This window comes from Canis lupus, chromosome 25 (assembly GCF_048164855.1).
Source record: "Canis lupus baileyi chromosome 25, mCanLup2.hap1, whole genome shotgun sequence".
Lineage (NCBI taxonomy): Eukaryota > Metazoa > Chordata > Mammalia > Carnivora > Canidae > Canis > Canis lupus.
In genome coordinates, this window is record NC_132862.1 from 18,792,639 (window position 1) to 18,817,033 (window position 24,395).

The 24,395-nt window shown below is 37.6% G+C and overlaps 2 protein-coding genes and 1 long non-coding RNA gene across 4 annotated transcripts in view; 2 read left to right on the plus strand and 1 right to left on the minus strand.

Annotated features, from left to right (window-relative positions):
* The window catches only part of OVCH1 (ovochymase 1), a 71,919-nt gene extending 69,932 nt beyond the window's left edge, over positions 1–1,987 (plus strand). Inside the window, 1 exon segment of the mRNA XM_072797867.1 lies at positions 1,728–1,987. Within this exon segment, the coding sequence (XP_072653968.1) occupies positions 1,728–1,987 (260 nt within the window).
* Positions 1,988–10,022: 8,035 nt separating this feature from the next.
* On the minus strand, positions 10,023–22,353 carry LOC140617308 (uncharacterized). Of its 2 annotated transcripts, none has more exons than XR_012017541.1 (3): positions 21,697–22,351; positions 19,588–19,754; positions 10,023–11,027 (listed from the first exon to the last, which is right to left on the minus strand). It is a non-coding gene; the product is annotated as an uncharacterized lncRNA (long non-coding RNA). The 2 variants fall into 2 exon arrangements; XR_012017542.1 differs by lacking the exon at positions 10,023–11,027 and adding an exon at positions 14,675–17,033 and having other exon boundaries at positions 21,697–22,353.
* ERGIC2 (ERGIC and golgi 2) overlaps positions 22,051–24,395 on the plus strand; it is a 37,734-nt gene continuing 35,389 nt past the window's right edge. The window contains exon 1 of the mRNA XM_072798483.1: positions 22,051–22,210. The gene's annotated coding sequence lies outside the window, so the exon portion shown is untranslated. The remainder of the gene's footprint in view (positions 22,211–24,395) is intronic.

A 24,395-nucleotide genomic window follows, 5' to 3' on the forward strand; every position in this document is an offset into this window, starting at 1 on the left:
TAAACCTTAAGGTACAAAACATGTTGAATAAATACTTTTGTGGGTTTTTTTCTTTTTTCTATGATCTAGGATAGTCTTAATTTTGAAGATTTGCATTTTTTGACATATAAATCCAAAAGGAGGAGGGAATCTATGTTCTATACATATCTGAAGAGAAAGTAGAAATGAAAATTTTAAAAAGATTTTACTTATTTATTCATGACAGACACAGAGAGAGATGTGGAAACACAGGCAGAGGGAGAAGCAGGCTCCCTGCAAGGGAGCCCGATGTGGTACTTGATCTTGGAACCCTGGGATCATGCTCTGAGCCGAAGGCAGACAGACACTCAACCACTGAGCCATGCAGGCATCCCAGAAATGAATTTTGACACAAGTATTGAATAAATAAATCCACTGTGTAGAGAATCTTTGTTTTAAATAGATTTCTCGGATGCCTGGGTGGCTCAGGGCATGATCCTGGGATCCCAGAATTGAGTCCCACATCGAGCTCCCTGCATGGAGCCTGCTTCTCTCTCTGCCTGTGTCTCTGCCTACCCCCTCTCTCATGAATAAATAAATAAAATCTTTAAAAAATAAATAAATAGACTTCTGGTGTTAAGAAAATCTCAAGCACTTAACAAATGAGCATATCTTATAATTCCCAAATTACAGGTTATGAGGAAGCTTAATTTTCTTCATATTTCAGGATATACTTGAATAAGTCTCTTGTTTTTAATTCCCTGGTAGTTCTCTTTCAATCTGAGAATGCAGTAACACATTACCAGAAATTTTGTTTCTTTATGTTTTTCCTTTCTACATAAATTGTACTTGGAATACACATAGTATGAAGTCTTTTGATATGTCTAGATGTGTTATACTGGGGTAACACCAATAATGCCAAAGAAAGAACAACATCCAGTAATTTCTTGATTAAGTGTAAAATTTTAAAGATCAATGTATGTTCTGATTTGTCTAAAGATGTATGTAAAGGTGTATATTAATGCTATTGACTTTTGTTCATTTTAAAAGCAATGGAAGAGGATGCCTGGATGGCTCAGTTGGTTATGCATCTGCCTTCAGCTCAGGTCATGATCCTGGGGTCCTGGGATGGAGCCCCATGTCCAGCTCCCTGCTCAGCAGGGAGTCTGCAACTCCCTCTCCTTCTGCCTCTCCCCCTGTTTGTGCTTGTTCTCTCTCAAAAAGTTTTTAAAGATTTTATTTATTTATTCATGAGAGACACACACACACACACAGAGGCAGAGACACAGGCAGAGGGAGAAGCAAGCTCCTCGCAAGGAGCCCGATGTGGGACTCGATCCCGTGTGCCAGGATCATGCCCTGGGCCTGAAGGCAGACGCTAAACCACTGACCACCCAGGCATCCCTCAAATAAATTTGTTTTAAAAAAATCATTAGGGCAGCCTGGGTGGCTCAGCGGTTTAGCGCCGCCTTCAGCCCGGGGTGTGATCCTGGAGTCCCGGGATCAAGTCCCATGTCAGGCTCCCTGCATGGAGCCTGCTTCTCCCTCTGCCTGTATCTCTGTCCCTCTCTCTCTCTCTCTCATGAATAAATAAATAAATAAATCTTTAAAAAAAATCATTAAAAAAATAAAGCAATGGAAGAAAAGAGAAATCTCATCTCTTGCTAAGAATCCTAGTTTTGAACTTACAAAATAAATAAGCAGCTCCGTTCTGAGATTTTAGTAGACACCGATAAGTCTGTGTAATGTTTTGTTGTTACATTTCTCAGAGATAACAGTAGAAAGCAATACTGGAAAACAGCCACCCCCAGACACATGTGGAATTCCAGTTGTTGACCCATTTCTAATGCAAAGATCTGAGAGAAACACAAACATGCTGCCAGCTGAACGTGGGGAGCCCCGGATGGCTGGTGGCCATGCTGCACCTGCAAGGTCGTGGCCCTGGCTGGTCAGTGCAGCGCCAAGGACAACATTTGTGTGGAGGGGCTCTGATTGCGAAGCAGTGGGTCCTGACGGCAGCGCACTGTAACTTTAGGTGTGTGCCTCTGCGGTGCAGGGGGCGCCGGAGCTGTTTGACCACCTGCAGTGGGTGTACTCCTCTCCCCACATCACAAGAAACATTCAGCTCCCACTGATCAGTCCCCACCCTGCAAATGAATGAACATACTAGGATGATGACGCTTTGCGCTTCTCTAATATGTTTGCCTTACAGCTTTTCATTTTAAAAGGTGCCTCTGGCTTCCAGGTGTAATTTAGTTTCTAAGTAACAATAAGTCCCTCTTTCCCCATCTATAAAATGGACGTAATATCTTCACATTTTTGCATCAGCTTCTTAACACCTTACCTAGAGCGCAGGAGTGCTCAAATGTGAATTCGTTTCCTTCTTGCTCTACTCTACTGACTACTGATCATCATACCCACTCTCAAAGTAAGTATCATCTTTCAAAGAATTTTAAAGAATGTCCTTTAAAAGAAACATTTTAAAAAATGTTCACTGAATCTTGGTCTCAGTGTGATAGGGAGATATCTGAAAACTCCTTCCTCAGGGAAGTCTTAGGTTGATGTTTTTAATTCTGGCCTCCCAGAAGTAGTGATGGCCCATAGTTAAATGCCTCTAAAATAGGCTTTATAATAAAAGTGTCTGCTCAAATAACTTGGTGGGCAGGAATCTTCAAAGAATCAAAAACTTTTTTTTATCATCCCCAACTCCTTTGATATAGAGAAATCACAAGAAGTTCTCCTTAATAAGGTGATTTTCAGACTTTCATGTGCTCAAAATTACCTGGGGAGTTTGCTATGAAATCTTAGAATCTTAATTCTGAATTTTGACTTGATGAGTTATGTCTGGAATCCTGCATTTTTGGCACATGCCAGATTTAATGCGTGTAGTTCCTAGACATTTCTTTGAGAAACATTGTATTAGGAAGTAGAGTAACTATAACTTTCAGAATAGGTTTCAGTGACCATTATATAAGTATATCATATAATGTGTAAGATTATGGTTTTAATAATGCATGGAATCATTATCCTGAGGCATCATGAGTCTTGTCAAGAAATACTAAATCATTTTTTTGTTTGATGTTATGAAGACAAGAAACTAGATACCTTAATTCTTCTCAAAGATCAAATTAATAGGAATCCCCCATCTTCTAAGAATTCAAGATAGCAAAGATTCTAATGTAGATTGGAAATGTTAGAGAATATATTTTTAGTAATTTTGAAAAATTGTGACCTCATTAAAAATGGTATCTATTTCCCCCATTCCTTTTTCTTATGACAAGTACAGTCACAGATGGCCTGGTAATAGGAAAAAGTTACCTCTCAAACCCAGGAAATAGTGATTTGATACCAGTGAAAGCTGTATACACTCACCCTGGCTTCACACAGTTCCCTCCTACGGATGATCTATCCTTGCTGCATCTGGAGAAACCTGTCAAACTAGGTCAGTATGGATAACTCTCCTTCATATCTTGAACCTTTGCCATATGTGTTTTATTTTTCATCTTGCTTAGAAGTGCTGTATGTACTTTTGCAACTCACTATTTCAAAACTGTCTTAAATACTTTCCCTCAAAGCTGAAGCACCTGCCCAAACATTTTACTTCTATATGTTTTTAATTGATGGAAGTTTAGAGAAGATTTCAAAGAAATATGTTTTTATTATTGTCCTATTTATTCTGAGACCTCACTCGTAGGTGAAGTTTACCCAAATAATTAAAACAGCAGTTTGAACCATCAGGTGTTCAATTTTTTGTACCTTTAGGGTTTAGGAAAATTTTGTTCTTTTTTTCTTTTTTCTTTTTTTTTTCTTTTTTTAAAAGATTTTATTTATTTATTCATGAGAGACACAGAGAGAGAGGTTCTTTTTTAATGTTTATTTAAACCGAAGCTGATGTAAGCATGTAGTGAGGAATGGTACATCTTGGTTCTGTCACATAGTAGCCATGGGATCTTGGGCAGGTTATATAACTTCTCTGAGCCTCAGCTTTATCACTTGTAGAAAGGGAATAATAGTAACCCTCTTACCTACATGGCAGGGGTGCACATTCAGTGAGAAGGTAAATGAGGGAGGGAAGTGGAACGAAGGCCTGTGGACAGTCCCCACTTTCACACTTGTGCCTTTCCATGGCTTCCTAGAGCTCTGGGACAGTACTCTTGCTTTCTTCCAACTCTCCCAATATTTCTGCATTCTTCAGCTGTTCCCTTGCCAATAGCCTCACTTCTCTACTTAATGTGTTTTCAGTGGATCCATCTTGCAAATTCCAGCTATGGTTCGGCCAACTGTTTGCTTTCTGTGCTTTTATAAGTGACTCACTGAAAGCATCTAGAACGGTGTTGCTTAACTTTGGCCATGCATTATAATCCTGTGGGTTGCAAAAAAAGAAAACAAAACTGTAGGCCAGGATGTAATTTGGACCAATTAATCACAGTCTCAGCAGTGGGGACCTGGCATCAGTATTTTTTTCCTTATTTTGCTTATTAAAATTTTTAAATTAAATTGTTTATGTTGAAATAATTATAGATTCACGTGCAGTTGTAGGAAATACACGCCAACGTACTTTTTTTTTTTTTTTTTTTTTTTTTTTTTTACCCTTTATCCACGAATGGAAACCTCTTTCAGGCTATGAACATTGATACAGTCAAGATACAGGACACTTCTATCACCACAAGTGACACTGTTGCTTTTTTATAGCGATATTCATTTCCACTTCCCCACAAGACTTCTGGCCACCAGGAATCTGTTCTCTGTTTCTATAATTTTGTCATTTCAAAAATGTTATATAAATGGAATTACACAGTATGCAACCGTTGGGGATTAACTTTTTTTCACTCAGCATACTGCCCTGGAAATTTATTCATATTGTTCCATGTCTCTATAAAATAGCTCATTCCTTTTCACTACTGAGTAGGATTCCATGAAATAGATGTTTAGCCATTCATAAAAGTTTAACCATTCATCTGTTGAACATTTGGGTTGTTTCCAGCTTTTGGATATAACAGATAAAGCTCCAGTGAGCATCTGTGTATAGATTTTGTGTAAATAAAATGGAATAGGAGTTTTCATTTCTGTGAGATAAATGCCCAAGAGTACAATCACTGGGGTCATATGATAGGTGCATTTCAGGTTTTAAAATTTTTAAAAAATTTTTTAAAGATTTCATTTATTTACTCATGTGGGACTTGATCCTAGGACCCCAGGATCATGACCTGAGCTGAAGGCAGATGCTCAACCACTGAGCCACCCTGGTGCCCTGAGTTTCAGTTTTATACAAAACTGCCAAACTGTTTTTCTGGAGTCATAGGACTATTGAATATCCTACCAGAGATGTAGGAGTGATCTGGCTTCTCTGCATCCTCATAAGCATTTGCTCTCATCACTATTTTTTTAAGGCATTTTGATCAATATGTAGTGATATCTTACTGGAATTTTAATTTGTATCTCCTTAATGGTTAATAATCGTGAACACATATTCATGTGCCTATTTGCCAATTTTAAAACCCCTTTCATGAAATGTCTCTTCATAACTTTTGCTAATTTTCTAACTGGATTGTTATTCATATTGTGGAGTTTAAGAATTCTTTATATAGACTAGAAACTACTGCTTTGTCAGATATGTGGTTAGCAAATATTTTCTTCCAGCCTGTAGCTTGTCTCTGTCTGCAGATCCTGTTACAAGGTCTTTCACAAAGCAAAGATTTTAATTTTGGTGAATCCCAATTTCTCCATTTTCCTTTTATGGATTTTGCTTCAGGTGTCAAGTTCAAGAACTCTTTGCCTAACCTTAGATGCTGAAAAAAATTTTCCCATTTCTCTAAAATTTTAAGGGGCACTTGGGGGGCTCAGTGGTTGAGTGTTTGCCTTTGGTTGCGATCCCGGGGTTCCGGGATTGAGTCTTGCATCGTGCTCCCCGCAGGGAGCCTGCTTCTCCCTCTGCCTTTGTCTCTCTTTGTCTGTGTCTCTCATGAATAAATAAAATCTTTTAAAATAAAATAACATTTTTATGTTTTACATTTAAATTCGTGATCCACTTTTAGTTAATTTTTGTATAAGGGTTAAGGTTTCAAGGTTCTTTTTCCTCCCCCAGGATGTCTAATTGTGCCAGCAAAAGCTGTTGAAAAGGCGGTCTTTCCTCCATTGAATTGCTTTCGTGCCTGATTTTGTGAAAAATCAGCTGAGCATATTTGATGGGTCTCTTTCTGGGATCTCTACTTTGTCAGTCTAGGTCTTTCCTCCTTCTCCAGTACCACACTGTCCTAATTACTGTAGCTAGATAATAGGGTTTATATTAAAAACTGATTCCTCTCAACTTATTCTTTTCCAAGATTGTTTTAGCAGTTCTAAGCTATGTACCTTTTCATGTAAATTTAAAAATAATACGTTTGCAACATTCCCTGTGATTTTGACAGGAATTACATTAAACCTATAGGTCGCTTGAGGGAGAGCTGACATCTTTACTATGTTGAGTCTTTCAATTCATGAACACAATGTATTTTTCCCACTTATTTAGGTCTTTTTTATTTCTTTCACCAGAATATTGCAATTTTTAGTGCACAGATCCTGTATATGTTTTGCTAAGTATATACATGTCTAAGCTTTGCATTTTCTTCAGTGATTATCAATAGTATTGTGTTTAATTTTAAATTCTACATGAAATGTGATTGGCTTCTGTATGTTGGTCTTGTCCTGGATCTTGCTGAATCTAGAGGAGTATTTTATAAACTTCCCCTGGAAATTTCAACGTGTAGTCAAAGTTGAGAACCACCATTCTAGAAAAAGATCATTGATGAGGTGTGGGTGCCCTTAAAAATTTGTGGTCTCCAATTTCAGTACCATTCTGCAATTTTTGTGTGTATGTTTCTTCTTTCCAATTTCCACAAGAGTCATTACAAACATTCTCTTTTTTCAGCCCTTCTGAACTTACCCTTATCCTTTATCTTGTCCTTCCCCTGCCCCTTTCCTGGTCTCCAGGGATCTTGCTTTCCACTTAGCACCATGTGATGTCAACAGCAACATGACATTTTCTGCTCCTCTTCACCCTAAGTATTTAGTTAGTTTACCTAGTCTGTACCCATTCATTTCTTTTTCAGTAGTCAGAGTGAGAAATATCCTTTTTCCCATTAGAAACAATAAAATTTCTACCTATGATTTTCATCCTTAACACCTCATCATGGGCATTATGTGGCCATTTGGCCTATTTATTTCTTGTCTTTTCATACTGCTCTACCTGTACTTAAATAATTGTAATATACCTATTATGAGTTTTATCCTGATTTTTCACTTAGTATCAGCATTGCTTCATATTATTAAAATTTCTTTTAAAATGTAATTTTAATGGCTACACAGTAGCTTTTCCACAATTCTTATAGTTTCTTTTTTTTTAATTTAAATAATGCTGGATTGACTATCCTTACATACATGTTTTTCCAGGTCTAGGTTTGTCTTAAGATAAATTTCTCAGAAGTAGAATTGTTAGATTTAGGACACAACCATTTTCAAGATTCCTGACATACTTCTAAATTAAAAACACAGCTGGGTAGAGTGTAAGTCGATATATCCTTTTTTTTTTTTTTTTTTTTTGGTTCAACTTGGCAATATCTGTTAATCTTTAAAGTATATGCATCCTGCCCCAGCAATTCTATCTCCCACAAATACTGCCACTAATGCACAGATTGGTGACCTAGGATGCTTGATACAGCTTTTAAGGAAAAACAAAATTAAATAGTCTAAATGTTTGCCAAGGGAATTTAACAAATTGTAGTACATTCATTATCTTAATACTGTGGTGCTATTAAGAAAATGCCATGGAAGGTCTAAATGTAATGATATAAATGATATGACTGTAATCTAGTAAATGAAGAAAACCAGAATAAGAAAAATGGCTGATTAAAAAAAAATGTTGGTAGAGGGAAAATATTTTAGCTCAAAGAAATTTGGCAGGAAATGATATGATATAGCAAGGATTATCTGTGAAGGTAGCATAACAAGATTTGTAATCAGAATGTAAAGAGGAGAGTAGGAGAGAAATAAGTTACAGAGTTTTATGTGATTTTATTGAGACAGCAGTAAAAAATAAAGAACAAATCATTGAAATAAATGATCTAAGACAGCAAGTATGTTGGAACATTTAAGTGTGTAAAAATCTGGATAAAATGGAAGTCAAACAGCATGGGAAAACAAACACAGGAGCACTTGCATCCTGTGTGTGTGTATGTATGTGTAAGTGCAGTGTATATACACAAAGCCATACACATAAACCTACAATATTTATTTATATACAAATTTTGGTGATAAAAATGTGAATGTGGAAATATATATCATACTTTATAATATTCCTGCAAAGATAGAGTTAGATATAAAAATACTAGCTGTGAAAATGCTCTAAAAGTTTAAATTGCCACAAATGTGTTTTTTTTCTTCATTCCTCATGTCACATAGTTCAGGAGAAAAGATGATTATACTCTTCTCAGGTGTCATCTCAAATTCAACAAGGTGATAACCTAAAGGCACATGGACAAAAAGGCAGATGCATTTTATTTATTTTTTATTTTTTATTTTTTTAAAGATTTTATTTATTTATTCATGAGAAACAGAGACAGAGAGGTAGAGACACAGGCAGAGGGAGAAGCAGGCTCCAGGCAGGAAGCCCAATGTGGGACTCGATCTCAGGTCTCCAGGATCATTCCCTGGGCTGAAGGCGGCACTAAACCGCTGAGCTACCCAGGCTGCCCAGGCAGATGCATTTTAAAAATGATCAGCAGATGAGAAACCGCCCCTATGCAGGGCATATGTTTCTATGTTTCTACTGTCCTAGGAAGATATGGTAATACTGGCACAAAGTGGTTACAAGTGAATTGAGATGATCCCTTGTGAGTAATTAATAGATAGTATCTTCTGAAAGCTTTACTTATTAAATTACAGGGTTAAAACAGGTACTATTCAGGTCAAAATAGTTATTTTTAGAGCCATCATTGAATGGAAACAATATAGATAACATCATTCCAATGGACTAAATGATATTTGCCCCCCCCCCTTTTTTTTTTTTTTTTGGTTTTAGGAGAGTTTGATTCTCTAATCTGTTTGCCAGAGAGAGATGATAAAATACATTTACATTCCAAATGTATGACTGCTGGATGGGGAATAACTGAACCATATCGTGAGTACATTCACTACCTCTTCCAAGATTAGAATCCAAACAAGTATTTGTGAAATCTGAGTATACTGTTTGCTCCTTTTCCATTTTTCTGTTTTTAATGGGAGTAAGTGTAGAAAAAATCTTTTCCACAATGGATCTAAAGGTGTGACTACTTTGGTCTTAGGACATCATATTCATTAATACTAGTTAATTGATACTAGTTCACAGAGACTTGTAAAAACTTGTGCTGGAGAATATCTAGTGATTCTTTTTACCTAACAAATATTTGTATGTCTCACTTATATATAATTCCTCCCCAGTTGTACTGTGTGAATACACACACTTGGTTTCACAACAGTATAGGTACTGCTACTGTAAAAATCTCTTCTTAAAGATATGAGCCTATTTCCACAGATGTGAGGCATTTTTCTGAAATGATAGGCTGGTGTAAATGGTAAAGATGATGTGAAAATAGTGATAGACTCATGACGCTGGTCTCATTTCCACCATATTCTATAACTGAATTAACACATTACAAATAACCAATAAAATTATCAGCAAGTCAGAATGCAACTTCAGTTGTCACCTCTAGTGTCAACACCAATGTGAAGTCAAGTCAAAAGAAAAAGTACACTATGAAACCAATGGAATATAGACTTAACATGTAAAAAATGAAATGCATTGTTATTTTATCAACAACTGACTTGAGTGTAAACTTCCTTTTCCCTTCTATATAGTGATGTCCTTTTTCTATCTTCTTAGGACTGTACAAAAGAACCCACATAAAATGTCATTTGTTGTTCCAGTTGTAGAAGTCACCATGGAGTAATACTAGTATTTTACAAACCACCTAACAACATCACTATAGTGCCAAGAGGAGAGAATGGTTGGGATTTGACCCTCAGAATCTATTTTTGTTCTATCTTTTAAAAGCATTTGCCTAGGTTATGTGTTTTATTCTTTTTCTACTAGAAGACAGATTTTCTAAAACTGTGCAGGAGGTAGTGATGGTATCACTACCACTGATCAGCAGTACATCTTGTCGAAGCTACTGGGGACTGGATATTAAAAACACCAACATCTGTGGAGGGGCTGCAGGCTCATCCTCATGCATGGTAATTCAAGGATGCATTGATTAGTGTGGTTTTCTTCTCAGTGTGTCTATGAATGGGGTTTGCTGGCCATAAAGAGGTATAAATATATGGTAGTTTCAAAATGAAATGAAAAGCGAGAAGAATAAGTACATTGCTAAACTGATGTACTGTCATTGCTAATTTGATACTTGAAGTGAACGCAGTTCTCAAAAGGAATTGCTCATTCATTTGCTTGGTTGACTATGTGAAATTGATGATATTCAACTGTTTTTGACCTATAAAAATAATTTATTATGGCTCAGATTCACAGCTGAATCAGGCAGCTCAAAGAATCTACTTCTAGTGGCATTGAAAATATATTTTCATGTAACTCAAAACCACCATTTAGTCATTTATATTTAGTAGATGCTTGAAACTTTTTGCAAGGCACAGTCTGTTGCCAGCATTAAATGACTTTGTGTTAAATGTACCTTTTAGCCACTCTTTGAAAATATAGATTTTGATCTTATTCAGAGATCTGTAACATCCGCCAACTGCCTACTTCCCTCTGCTGTCGTGAGCAGAAATCAAAGATGAGGGAATGTCTTCCACACTGTCTGACCAGCTCTGCAGTGGAGGTTAGCATCAACCATGAATCATGAAACCAGGAGAACTTCTCTTTTTGCTGGTTGCAGGGAGATTCAGGAGGACCGCTGCAGTTTGCCCACGATGGACAGTACAAGCTCATCGGTATCGTGAGCTGGGGCAGCAGTAACTGCCATCCTGCTGCACCAACAGTCTTTGCCAGAATTTCTGCCTACAGGGGCTGGATCACATCTGTCACTGGAGGAGAAGCATTATCACTGAAAGAGTAGCATGGTGGAATTGTGTTTATACATGGGAAAGGAAATCCTTAACATACCTGAAAAATAGGTCTCTTTTCAGTGCTAAAAAGATTCAGTGTCACTTCCTCTGACCCTTGTCATTGAGGAGCTTGGTTTGGGTGGGTACATACATTTAACATTAAACACTGAATACAGAAAGTGAATGTTGATTCATACCTCCTGGGAATTTATAATCTGAAATGTCATTAAATTCATATTTAGTGTAACCATGTATATGCCATTATTCAAATACCATCATATACACTGTTACTATTTTTTCTAGTTTGGTAAACATTAGAAGATATGAAGTGAAATGTTATTCTTAATCTCACCCGGAATAGTGCCCTGAGTACACAGTCAGATAGGGAAGATCCCTCTAAGTTTCAGAGTTTCAATGAACAATGGACATTTAAGAAATGATTTCTCAGACTTATTACTTGATTTCTAAATTTTTAGATGAAATTTTAGGGTATCTCAATTGTTTACCAAACAGTTAATTCATCTGAACCTCAGTTAACCAATATGCTCATCTTTCTAAGCTGTAGCCAAGAAGGGAGAAGGAACTAAGAAAGGCCCTCAACCCAGAAGATTAAATGCCAAAGTCCACCACAGAAATATATAATAGGGAATGAGTGATGGCCTGTAGAAACTACTTTTTTCTTTTTTTATGCATTTCCCCCCAAATTTAAGCATTTGGTTTCCAAGAGTACAGCATTCAGAGAGAGAGTATAGTTCAACTTTAGGTCAGCACCTCTATTACCTAATGAAAGAGCCATATAAAGAAGTAGGAAATATATACATATATGTTCTTTCTCTCTCTTTCTCTTTCTGTCATTCCTTTGTCCTCACCTCACACACTCTCTTTCCATCTCTGCTCTTTCTTGCCAATGCTACAAAGAGAAAGCATTATAAATGTCCTAGTATTTAGTAAAAACTCCTTCCATGAGTACTGGTCTAAACTGCCTGCATTGATTAAAATTATGCTTTTTGCCAGGGCCTCTGAATAAAATAGAATATGAGCTGTGCAATAGGGATTCTCTAATTCTCCTGTTAATCCATTTTGTACTATTTTTACTTTGTCTCCTGTTGAATTTTTCTCATCTTTTTTTATCAGGTGACATTAAAGGGGATTAAAAATGGGCTGTAGTGAAGTGTCAGGCCTGGCTAAAGCCTTTTTGCTTCATGGTGTGATTTGCTGGTGCTTAATTCTGGTGCTGCCACAACCCCCACTGTGACCTCCTAGGATGGTAACCAGGTGGTGATATTCCAGGGCCCTGTCAGGAAGGGGTGCAGGTTTAGCATTCCACATACCACCAAGAGAAGCTGCCTGGTTTTCCTACAGGCGTCAGAAACTATTTAGTGCTGTTTTCAGCTTCAGTTGGCAGTCATTTTTAAATTCTTCTATATTTAATCTTTTATCTATGGAATAGGATTGTTAGACTGTTTTACTTGCCCCACCTCTACAATTCATTGGAGGAGGGGCATTCATAGTCTTACTCTGACATTTTCAAGGGCTCTCCTGTTTGCATTGCAAGGTCAAGCCTTACATGTACCAGGTTGCGGTCAACTGTGTAAACTGATATATTAGGTAAGGGTGACACAGCCAAATTTAAAGGAATGAGAGACCTAATCACCTAAGTCTTCATGTATGTATTAAAAATATCCTTTTTTGGGACCCCTGGGTGGCTCAGTGGTTGAGCATCGATCCTGGGGTCCTGGAATTGAGTCCTCACGTCAGGCTCCCTGTGGGGAGCCTGCTTCTCCCTCTGCTTGTGTCTCTGCCTCTCTCTGTGCGTCTCTCATGAATAAATAAAATCTTTAAAAAATAATAATAACTAAAATAAAAAATATCCTTTTTGAGCACCTATGTGGCAAATGGAGGGAACCAGAAAGAAGTTGTTTCCTTCATCTTTAGAATCTCATGTTGGTGGAGAAGAGTGATACACAAATTATTCAACAAGCTGTAGGAGGTGTCAGCCTAGGAGACAACAGCCAGCACTTCCAGAACAGGTGAAGGTTTTACAGAAGATTTGAGCTCAAGTATTAGTTGATTTTTGTTTTGTTTTAGAATGTTCTACACCAATCTCCTATGTTAAAGAGATATCTATCGATCTGTTTTCCTATCAACAACTCCACATACTCTGAATTTCTCCTGTCATGTAGATTATTGGAAAATGTGCTCATTCTTCAGCCATAAGTTGGATTCCTTCATTTCCTCTAACCCCCACCACCTTGTTTCTTTCATATTTTTTTAAAAAAGATTTTATTTATTTGAGATAGCATGCATGAGCGAGCATGAGTGGGAGGAGGGGGCAGAGGGAGAGGGAGAAGCAGACTCCCCGCTGAGCAGGCCGCCCAAGGTGCAGCCTGGTCCCAGGGCACTGGGATCATGACCTGAACCCAAGGTAGCTGCTCTGCCAACTGAGCCCCCGAGGTGTTCCTCATGTGATTTTCCATAATATAGTTCCAGCATGTCATGCATGTTCTTTGTCAATTCAAGGAAGTGTCAACAATTTAAGTCTAACAAGTATCTAATTCTCACCACTTTTTTTTTAAGATTTTATTTATTTATTCATGAAAGACACACACAGAGAGAGGCAGAGACACAGGCAGAGAGAGAAGCAGGCTCCATGCAGGGAGCCTGACGTGGGACTCGATCTGGGATCACAACCTCAGCCAAAGGTAGATGTTCAACCACTGAGCCACTCAGGCATCCCTAATTCTCACCAAAAATTAACAGCATTTGGCACTTATCCCGATTTCATCTTGGTCTCAACTGTCTCATCAGTAGAATATCACTCTCAATTTTCTATTCCCCATAGATATTTATAAAGAGTAATCAAATTGTCAAATAATGGCAACACAAAAAAACTGCTGGTACCAAGATATCTAAAAAACTCTTAAAAGGAGGCAGAATAAAGTGGGAGAACTGTAATGGGTGATGAAGCTATAGTAATTAAGACAATGATTACAGTATTACTGCAGAGATGAACTGACCAATGGAACAGAATACAAAAGCAAGAAGCAATGCCATTTTCCATTTTTTAAGTTGGCAAACAATTGCAACAGTGTGACAATATAAACATGATGAGAATGTGGAGTGGGGTGGAACTCTTCTCACTGCTAGTGCTGCTGGGGTATAATCAGGTACTCCAGCCTTAGAAGACTTAGATAGTAGCAGAAAAATTTAAGATGCCAGTGTCCTCTGAGTCTGCGGTTCTAACTAGGTATATGCCCTAGGGCATTGTCTTCATAGCTGCAATTAAATGTAAAATGTGGAGTGTGGGAAATGATATTTTTTCAAGCTCCTGGCATGATTCTAATTTGCAGTCAGGTTTGAGAGCAGTGCCTTAGAGAAAATGAGGCGACCATGACCACTGAACATGTACAAGAATGTTTATAGAGACGTTAATATCAGCAAAAGCTGGAATTCCACATGTCCCCATAGAAGCATGGATAATCAAAATGTACTATACTCACATAGCAGTAAAAAGTAGAAAACAGGGGGATCCCTGGATGGCTCAGCAATTTAGTGCCTGCCTTCGGCCCAGGGTGTGGTCCTGGGGTCCCGGGATCGAGTCCCACATCAGGCTCCCAGCATGGAGCCTGCTTCTCTCTTTGCCCGTGTCTCTGCGTCTCTCTCTCTCTCTCTCTCTGTGTGTGTGTGTGTGTGTCTCATGAATAAATAAATAAAATCTTTTAAAAAAAGTAGAAAACAGTCCATAGGCTCTTTAGGTGAATCTTAGAAGCAAGGATGAGCTTTAAAAAATTTCAGAAGATTAGGTACCATTATAAAGCTCAGAAACAAGCAAACTTAAACATTATTTTGCTTAGGCGTATATCATATATGATTTAAAAATGCAAGAGATGTAGCCCAACATTTAAAGTAGTGGGGAGGCTGTGGGATATTGTTGGAGGAACCACACACAAGTCATTTCAATGCTATTAATAATTTTCTAGTTAAGTTGGGTGATGGCTTCACAGATATGTATTATTTTGCTTCCTAATTTACTTATGCTTCTGTGTGCATGAAATACACCATATAAATATATTGAGAGGCCTTTTAAAAATTTTATTACTTTACTGAATATCCTTCCAGTGCTTTTATGCAAATAAATACAAATATAAATGTGTATTCTTATTTTCCCCCCTTATACAAAAATAGCATGTAAATTGTTCTAAATCTTACTTTCCCACTTGATCATATATGCTGGAGATCTTCCAATATCACTGTACTTTTTCTAAAAAAAATTATTGCTTTATAATTAACACACGGTTTTGTTAGTTTCAGATGTACAATATAATTATTCAACAATACTATACATTATTCAGTGTACTCTGAATCTGTTTTATCTCAGCCCCCACTTCCCCCTCACTCCACTTAAAGGCCTTTTTAATTACCCTAGCTCTTCAGAGTGACTTTTCCTTCTGTCCAGGTAATTAGAATGTTCCACACATATCTAGAACATTAAACCCTCGAATTTTTTTTGTGGTTCCCTTTGCCTAGAAAGCACAAATTGTCCTTGTGACTTGCATTTGCTGTTGCTGATGTCATTTGTAACAATCAGCGTATATGTTAATTTCTGCTTAGTTAATTAACACTGGCAGTTACCAGTTACACTTTCTACTGTCCATAATCTTCTAGGGAAAAAGGGCTTCAAATGTGTCTGAATATCTTCTAGATGCCAGACATTACCCAATATTTCCATTTAGTTCCTTTAATCATTAAAGCTAATCCTTATAAAAATGTTTTGAATGTAATATGAATAACCCCTGGGCACAGAGATTAAAAGTGTTAGTTCTGAAGCCAGACTTCTTGGGTTCAAATCCCAGCTCCATCATTAATTAGCATTGTTATACTTCCAATTCTTCATCTATAATGTGGAGGTAATAAAAGACACTTATTCATAAAGATATCCTATAGTTAAAGAAGTTCATAAATTTAGAACACTTAAAAAAGACTGGCTCCAAATACACTCTGAATTCATGTGACTATTATTTTGTTCATTTTCCTAAAATAAAGCTTTTAAAGAGGATTCCCCACCCCATGAATCCATTAATAATATTTTTTATAAGAATTGCTATTTGAGAACATAAGTACTTGTATATCTTTCCAATTCTTCTTTATGTTGTCACTTCTTTTTCAATTATTATCTTCCTAATTCCCAGAAGGATTTAATTGGGGAATGACAATCTCATTGTCAAGATATTAAGGTCACCTTAATATCTTCCTATGCCAACTACTTTACAAATATTAATTTAATTCTAACCACAATTGTCTAAGAAAGGCATTATCTTTTCCATTTTACCAATGAAGAGATTGAAGCAAGAGATGCCAAGTGTCTTGGTTCATATTAAACAGCTGGTTTCAGAGCAGAATCAGCACATAGGTTTTTCTGATTACAGACCTTAATCACCACACCATGCTGACAAGTGTTTTCAGAAGATAATAGTAGTGCAAGTGTGGAGTTTGGACTAAGGAAATGAGACTGGAAGCAGGAAATATTGGAATTGGGCCAACTTCAAGCACACACTTGAACATTGAATGAAAATAAAATGAACAGAAATAAAAATAAGGTTTACATGTAATAAGGGAGGTTCTATTTTCAGAAAGGTTAAAAGTAGTATAAATTTCTTTGAATCTATTTTGAATTACTTGCCAGCTTCTGGTTAAAAAGCCTTTAGTACAGTAGCTTGAAGGAATTTGGATTTTATTCTCTTACCTAAATGAAGTCAGGCAGCTCTACAGTTATGAGAGCCTGGGCTTTTTTTTTTTTTTTTTTTTTTGGCTTCCTCCTCCACCATCTCAAGTCATAAAATTGCTGCTGGGCTCAAGCATCACACCCACATTCCAAGCAGGGAAAAGAGACGAAAAGGCTTTCATAAAAGCCCTACTCAATGAGTTTTACTTATATATCTGGCCATCCCCCATGCCAAGTCTGGGAATGTAGTTCTTCATTTGGGTTATTGTCCAGGATTCTGGTACTAAAGGAGAGAAGAGTATTTAGGCAAACAGAAGTCTCTCCTACTCCCTGATTATTATACATTGCTTTTAATTTTTCTTTGTCACTTTTTAAAGAAATAAATGTAGAAGAAGCAGTGCTAATGAAAAAAAATGTATACTGTGGTTGCAGGGATCTGAGTGGCTTTAAGCTTGTCATCAGGAATATTTAAAGCAAACTTTGCCATGGGGACCTTTCTACTGGACTTAAGTATGCTTGTGACAGAACAGCTGTATTTTCTCAAAGGATGATCCAAGAGAGCAAGGAGAAAGCCACACTGACCATTATGGCCTTGCTAGCACAACTAAACTTTACCACAATTAAGACTTTCAATTTCTCCCTGACAAATCTTATAGTCGAACCGAATCAAGCCTACTTGTTCTGTGTTTGGACAAAAAGAAAAATATGGGAATAGTACTAATCTATTAGTACTATTAGTACTAGTACCCTGCAGGCCTCATATTTTTCTACCTTTTGCCTCTGAATCAAAGACTGTATTGGATTCCTATGTGTTCCTTCAACATAGACCCGGCTTTTGGTAGACATGATAATGGCTTCTCCTAACTCCAGGCTCAGCGATCCCCATCACTACTATTATGGGAGTGCCAAGGTGGACTCAATATGTTATGGAACATTACCCTTACAGAATGGAAGGGATATCAAAGCAGCAGCCCCAATCTGTGTAAAGACTTAGATCTTAACTGAGGTTCCCCAAAACCTGACTACCTTCCATTAGAGGAAAACCAACTTCTGACCAAGTTTATTTCTTCAGAGCCTAGTTCAGGAGAAAGCGTGTGTAGGGCAAGGGGGAATGCTGGGGTGTTCCACTGGCTTCTTTCCTTCTGAGACCCAGACAGAGAGGAGGGGACCTTACTACTTTGGCTCAACTATCCTCCACTTAGAAAAACAAGTGTAAAAAAAAAAAAAAAAAAGAAAAGAAAAGAAAAACAAATGTAATAAATAAAAGTATTTGTCAAGTTAGGTCCTTTTGAACAGTAATAGTAAGGTATATATTCATAATTCTTAGTCAAAGCATCTGAATCCTGGCCATATATTATTTATATATTTAATTGTTTATGTATTTTTACATGATATAAAAATCACCTGTAGGGATATAGCTCATACATGGGACGGAAATTATTTCATCTTTTTAGCTCAACATCAATGTTAGATAATCATATCAGAAAATGGAAAAATACCTTCTGCTCCATTCATTTGAAAGTTGATTTTTTCCTCTCATAGCATCCTGTTTTTTTTTTTAATGTAATGATGACAGTCTGCCATCATCATAAAAATTATGCAAAGACACATACAAATGTACTTTCTCCTAGACATTACCTTATAAGGTTCACCTGGTTTTTGAATTTACAAATATTAACATAGGTGAAAATGAGGTAGTGATTGCTATATGGATTATCAGCTGTTTGGTCTGGGAGGCTACATTTGTGTCTTTAGAGGCCAGCACAGTGTTTGAAAGAAGTTTGACTTTCAAAGCTTTTGGATAAGACACAAATGCTATTTGCCTGATCCCTGAAGGCATTTGAGTTTGATAGGCAATAAAGCTTGCAGACATTTCTGTTTGTGTCATGTTATTGAAATCAAAATTTGACTACAATATATGAGTTAAATATGCTGCCTCTTTTTAATTAATATACTGCAGTAAAGTAATTATAATGCTATGTCCTAGGCACTTATATAAAGAATTTCATCCACTTTTAGCATGAAATTAGTAATGTGTTTAAAGGTCTTAAGAAATATAAAAGAGCTACAACTTATTTAAAAATATTGACAGTTCACAAAAATAGCTAATCAAATAGATGAGACAATACACCTATGATGCAAAGATAAAAAATATTAGTGAAAGAATATTTGGAAATGAAAAGTAAAACACCAGATTCAATTGTTGTAACCAATGTGGAGAAAGATAAAAAAATATATATTTCAGCTAGATATTTTTGTGTTGAAATTTATGGGAGACTATATAATAAAACATGTTGAATACACATAAAACATTATTAATAACTATTAGTTTACTAATAACTATTAATATGATAATGTATTAATAACTATTAAGAAAAATGGCCAGTCACAGTTATATATTTGTTTTGGGGTTTATTATTGGGTACCTGTCTATGCCAATGTAGTACAAATTCCATGATGGCAAGGTTGTCTACTTTGTCACGAGGTCATATTCTGTACTTAACACACCACTTGTGATATAGAAGGTACTCAATGAATGTTGGTTACATGAATGGCCATGTCACAGGTTCAACTGAGTAATCTGTGTTCCCTTTGATCCATTATTAGTCATACTGAAATACCGCACAATGCTTTATAGATATTGATGGTAACTCTACTGAAACAGAGACATTAAGTGGCAAATAGTGCCACTGTACACAGACTTTTTTTTTTTTGTACAGACTTTATCCGTTAGCTAATGTACAAAATCTAAACTTGGCACATGGAAAGTGATTTCAGATTTTTAAGTCCCAACTTGACAGATGAAAAAATTATTTAAGATGCAAAGCACGAGGTACCTGAGTGGCTCAGTTGGTTAAGCGACTGTCTCTTGTTTCAGCTCTGGTCATGATTCTCAGGGTTGTGAGATGGAGGCCTATAATGGGAGCTATGCTGGACAAGGAGCCTGCTTGGGATTCTCTCTCCCCCTTCTCTCTGCCCCTCCTCTCCAGTTCATGTGTGCACTCTTCGTTAGAGAGAGAGAGAGAGAGAGAGAGAGAATGTAAAGCACAATGTTTAATGTAAATACAAAATTTGAGTAAAATGTTCATAATTATAATTGAAGCAAGTAAAAATGAAGGCCTAGTGTATAGCATAAAAACAGAATAGTTTTATAAAAGGAACTGTGGTCATAAGGATTAGTAGCTAGTGAGAAGGAGGAGATACAGAGATTCTAACCTGATTGAATCTGAGTTTATTGGTGCCTTTGACTTTCCTAGGCATAGAAGAGAAGAAATATATTTGGGGATAAATGATAAGATCCACTTGGGAATACACTGAGTTTGAAATGTTTATGGGGCATTCATACAGCAAAATATATATATTTATTTATATTATATATCTTATATATCATATATATATAGTATAAACATTTACCTTAATTTTGCTAACTTGCTAAAACTTTTACTCAATCTATAAAGAAAAAAAAAACAGTATGAAAATACCTTTTGAGCATCTGTGCAAAATACAGGTTGTTTAGCACCAGTTTAAATTCCAATTTAAAACCTATCTCCTGGTTCTCTTTTGCAGGTAATATATAATGGAATGAATTTTTTTTTCCCCTTTGGAAGCAAACTGTTTTCCAGATATAATAACCTGCCACCAACATAGGACTAAGTATTCAGTCCTCTTTAAAGTTAAGCTGAGTTTCAATCTTCAGGGGAAATTAATTTTGTCTTCATTTGGTAGCTTGGAAGATGGTGAGTTGTTTTTTTAAATAAGCAGGATCAAATTAGTCAGTTTTGCAATACTGGGATATCCAACTTTTATTACCCTGAAAGTAGATTACTTTGGAGACCAGTGATCAGGTGTTAAGTGAACAACAGTCAGCTTCCATCAAAGCAAGAGCCCGTATGATCTTAGACCCACAAAGAAGGAAGGGCTGCTGGTACCTTTGTGGCTAAGGTAAAGAAGCACTTTAGATATTTATTAACTCACCTAGTGCTCATAACAATCGTATGAGATATTATCTTGCCATTTTGCAGGTGAGGAAGCAGGATGAAACAATGTACCCAAGGTCACATGCTAGTAAATGGTTGAATTGGAATTTTCACCCAGGAAATTCTAGCCCCATTGTCTACCCTCTTACCCACTACAATAAACTTCTTCAATATGTGAAGGGGTACTAACCCTGACATGAAAAGTCTGGAAATGAAACTGAATCAGTGAAAACACTTAATCTGCTTTAATTTTCTGGGATAGTTTCAATCTAGTGAAATTTCATATTTCAAAAAATGTTAATTCACTAAAATGGTGTGACTTGCTCCTTCGAAGGGCAGTTTAGTAACATGGTCAAGATTTCTCCGCCTCTCCCAGCTGACTATGGGTAAATCATTTAATTGCTACTTGACTCAATTTTTGTATTTATTGGTAAATAATGGTTTGCCAATAATCTTTAAAAAGAGAGAGAGAGAGAGAAATAAAGAATGTAAAGCACAATGTTTAATGCAAATACAAAATTTGAGTAAAGGGTTCATAATTATAATTGAAGCAAGTAAAAATGAAGGCCTAGTGTATAGCTTGTGTCTATACTTGTATATACTTGTGTATAGCTAGTGTATATACTTGTAAGGATTAAATAAGATGAGGCAAGTAAAACTTTAATACTTAGTGGAAAAACAAACAGTGCTTATTGTATAAACATCACTTACTATGTCTTTGTAAGAATTTTTTGGCCAATAAATCAAAATTAAAATCTCAATGACTGGAAAATCTGATGACAGCTGGGCTCACTCTGGAGCAGTTTCCATTTACCCTCTTTCCAAATTCCCCTTTATTACCTTTTATGCTACAAAGTGCTAGGTCAAGATAAAGTATCAATTTTCTTTCCCAACAAATATTTACGTGCACACCAGGTATTGGCGATTATAGGGGTGAGTTAGACGGATGTGACTTCTTAGGGAGCTTACCATCTGGAAGTCAAGAGAAACCTTGAACGAATAATTAAAAGCATTACGTATGTCTGGAAAAGGAAGTTTAAATGTTCTTGACGGGAGAAAATAAGGAGGCAAAAACAGAAGGCAGATTGGAGATGGGATACGTTATTAGGGTCGCAAGGGACAAACCCTGCTCCCAAGACCCCATTAGCAACGACGTACGACGTGAGGCGTTGGGATCCGTTCGGTGGTCTCCAAGCAGCGGTCGGAAGGTGACCCATTCCTTCTTGGCCACGTGGTTACACCTGTAAAACGTGTCTCACCCAAGGTTCTGTTTGGCCACACCCCCTTTCACCTTAGCCACGCCTCCTGATTCACAAAGCCCTTCGTAGGCAGCGCGCATATCGCGAGAACTCTACATTGTCTCCCAGCTGACGTTCGCGGCGCTGGTTGTCGCTTTGGTTCTCGCGATATTTTCGGGTAAACGGGAGCCCGGGCGACCCGGGCTTCTGTGAAACATGGCGGTCGGCTGATGCCGTAACACAAGGTAAAATACTGAAACCCCGCCGGGTGCTGTCCTCCCGCTGGTTCCAAGGCTGTGCAGGGCGTGAGTGTGGTGAAGGGGGCTGAGAATCTGTCATGGGACGTGCTCCCTGTCTTTATCATTCTCCTAGGGGAGAGGGCCGGGCTGGGGAGCCGCTCCACCTCCCCCGGGGGCGTTACTGGCAGGACCCTGGGCAGCGCTGCGCCCGGGAGCGCCCCTCCGCGCAGGCCGGGGTCTCCGCCCTGTCTTGCAACTTGGAGGAGTTGAAGTGGTTCCCTGAGAGCTGCTGGCGCCGACCCATCGCTGCTCCCGGTGTCCGGTGCCCCGGGGGCTCCCCTGGTACCCGTGTTGTGAAGACCACCTGGATCTCGTCCGCATCCTCCGGGGGGTTTGGCTCCCGTCCCCCCCCCCCCCCCCCCATTCAGACAAACACCAAATTCTTGGCAGCAAGTTGCTCTCTTTAAGAAAGACCGAGGTCTTGGCCTCGCCTGGAAAGAGTTTTCGCACGCCGCTTGGGGAAACGAGAGAGGGGCAGGGCTGGCGAGATGCTGTAGGAGAGACCGGTCTGCCTGTCACTACTTTTCGTAAAGCCTCGAGGGTTCAGAGACCTTCGGAAGGTAACTTGTCACTTCGTGGTAGGTAATACCCTTGGGTATAGGTGATCAAGAGTTGATAGGGCATTGTTCTGAGAAAACATGTTTAAGTAACTTTTATATGTAGGATTTAGTACCCTGGAGACTTACTTAACGCAAACTTAACAAAATATCGGCTACAATGTTGCGAGATTGGCTTTCGGAAGCAGTTAAAGATACATTTAAAAGCAAGATTTATTCATTTGTTTGAAGCTGTGTTTTAAGTGATTGCCTAGCCTGATACATTAAACTCTGATGTATATTTCAATGTATCATTAAAAGAACGAGTGGGGGCTTGTTCACTGAAGAGTTCAGGGGTGTGCTTGTTTTGTTTATCGATGTCTTTGAATTGATGCAATTATCCGGTTCTCCTAGTGGAAACACATAAAAAAAAAAAAAAGTCATGGTTTTGGGGAAAGGGGGAGGAGAGGAGTTTTGTTTTTGATGATAAACTTTAGTACACAACCGAGTTGCAATGGCTTGAAGGTATAGATTATAAAAAGGTATCAAGCTTGAAAGATCTCTCAGAAGAAATCAGGCTTAGTCCGGAAAATTAAAAAAAAAAAGTTATAAAAAATATATAAATTTATTTTCTTTAGGGGTTAATGGTTTATTTTTATTTTTTATTTTTTAAAATATTTTATTTATTCATGAGAGTCACAGAGAGAGAGAGAGAAAAAGGCAGAGACACAGGCAGAGGGAGAAGCAGGCTCCATGCAGGGAGCCCGACATAGGATTCGATCCCGGGTCTCCAGGATCACGCCCTGGGCCAAAGGCAGGCGCCAAACCGCTGAGCCACCCAGGGATCCCCGGGGTTAATGGTTTAATTGGAAGAAATAGTGAAACTTACTTTTTTTTTTTTTCTTAAAAGATTTTATTTATTCGAGAGAGAGAGAGAGGCAGAGACATAGGCAGAGGGAGAAGCAGGCTCCCTGTGGGGATCCCGATGCGGGACTCGATCCCAGGACCCCAGGATCACGGCCTGAGCCAAAGGCGGATGCTCAACCACGGAGCCATCCAGGGGCCCCAGTGAAACTTACTTTTAATGGGAGTTATGTTTAGGCAGTCTGCCAGCTAACCATCCTATTTAACTGTTTTTCAGGATATATTCTGATTCTGCCTTTTAGAGTCATGCTGGGCTAATTAACCTCTTGGTGTCTTAGTTTCCTTATCTTCAAAATGGGAATAATGATAATAACATCTAATTCATAAGGTAGTAGATGATGATTGAGTTAACACATGCAAAAACACTTAGAACAATGCCTATCATACAGTTAGCATGCATTAAATATTATCTCTTGTTATTTTAAAATTATTTCCTAACTTCTGTAGTTACAAGATGTTGCCTTGGTACTTAGTCAAATACAGGCTGAAGAAGACACTTTTAAAAATAATTTCTTTTTGATCTCAAAAGTGATTAAATACTCTTCCTTTATATGGCTAATATATCTTTATTATTATTATTATTATTATTATTATTATTATTTTTTATTTATTAGTCACAGAGAGAGAGAGAGAGGCAGAGACATAGGCAGAGGGAGAAGCAGGCTCCATGC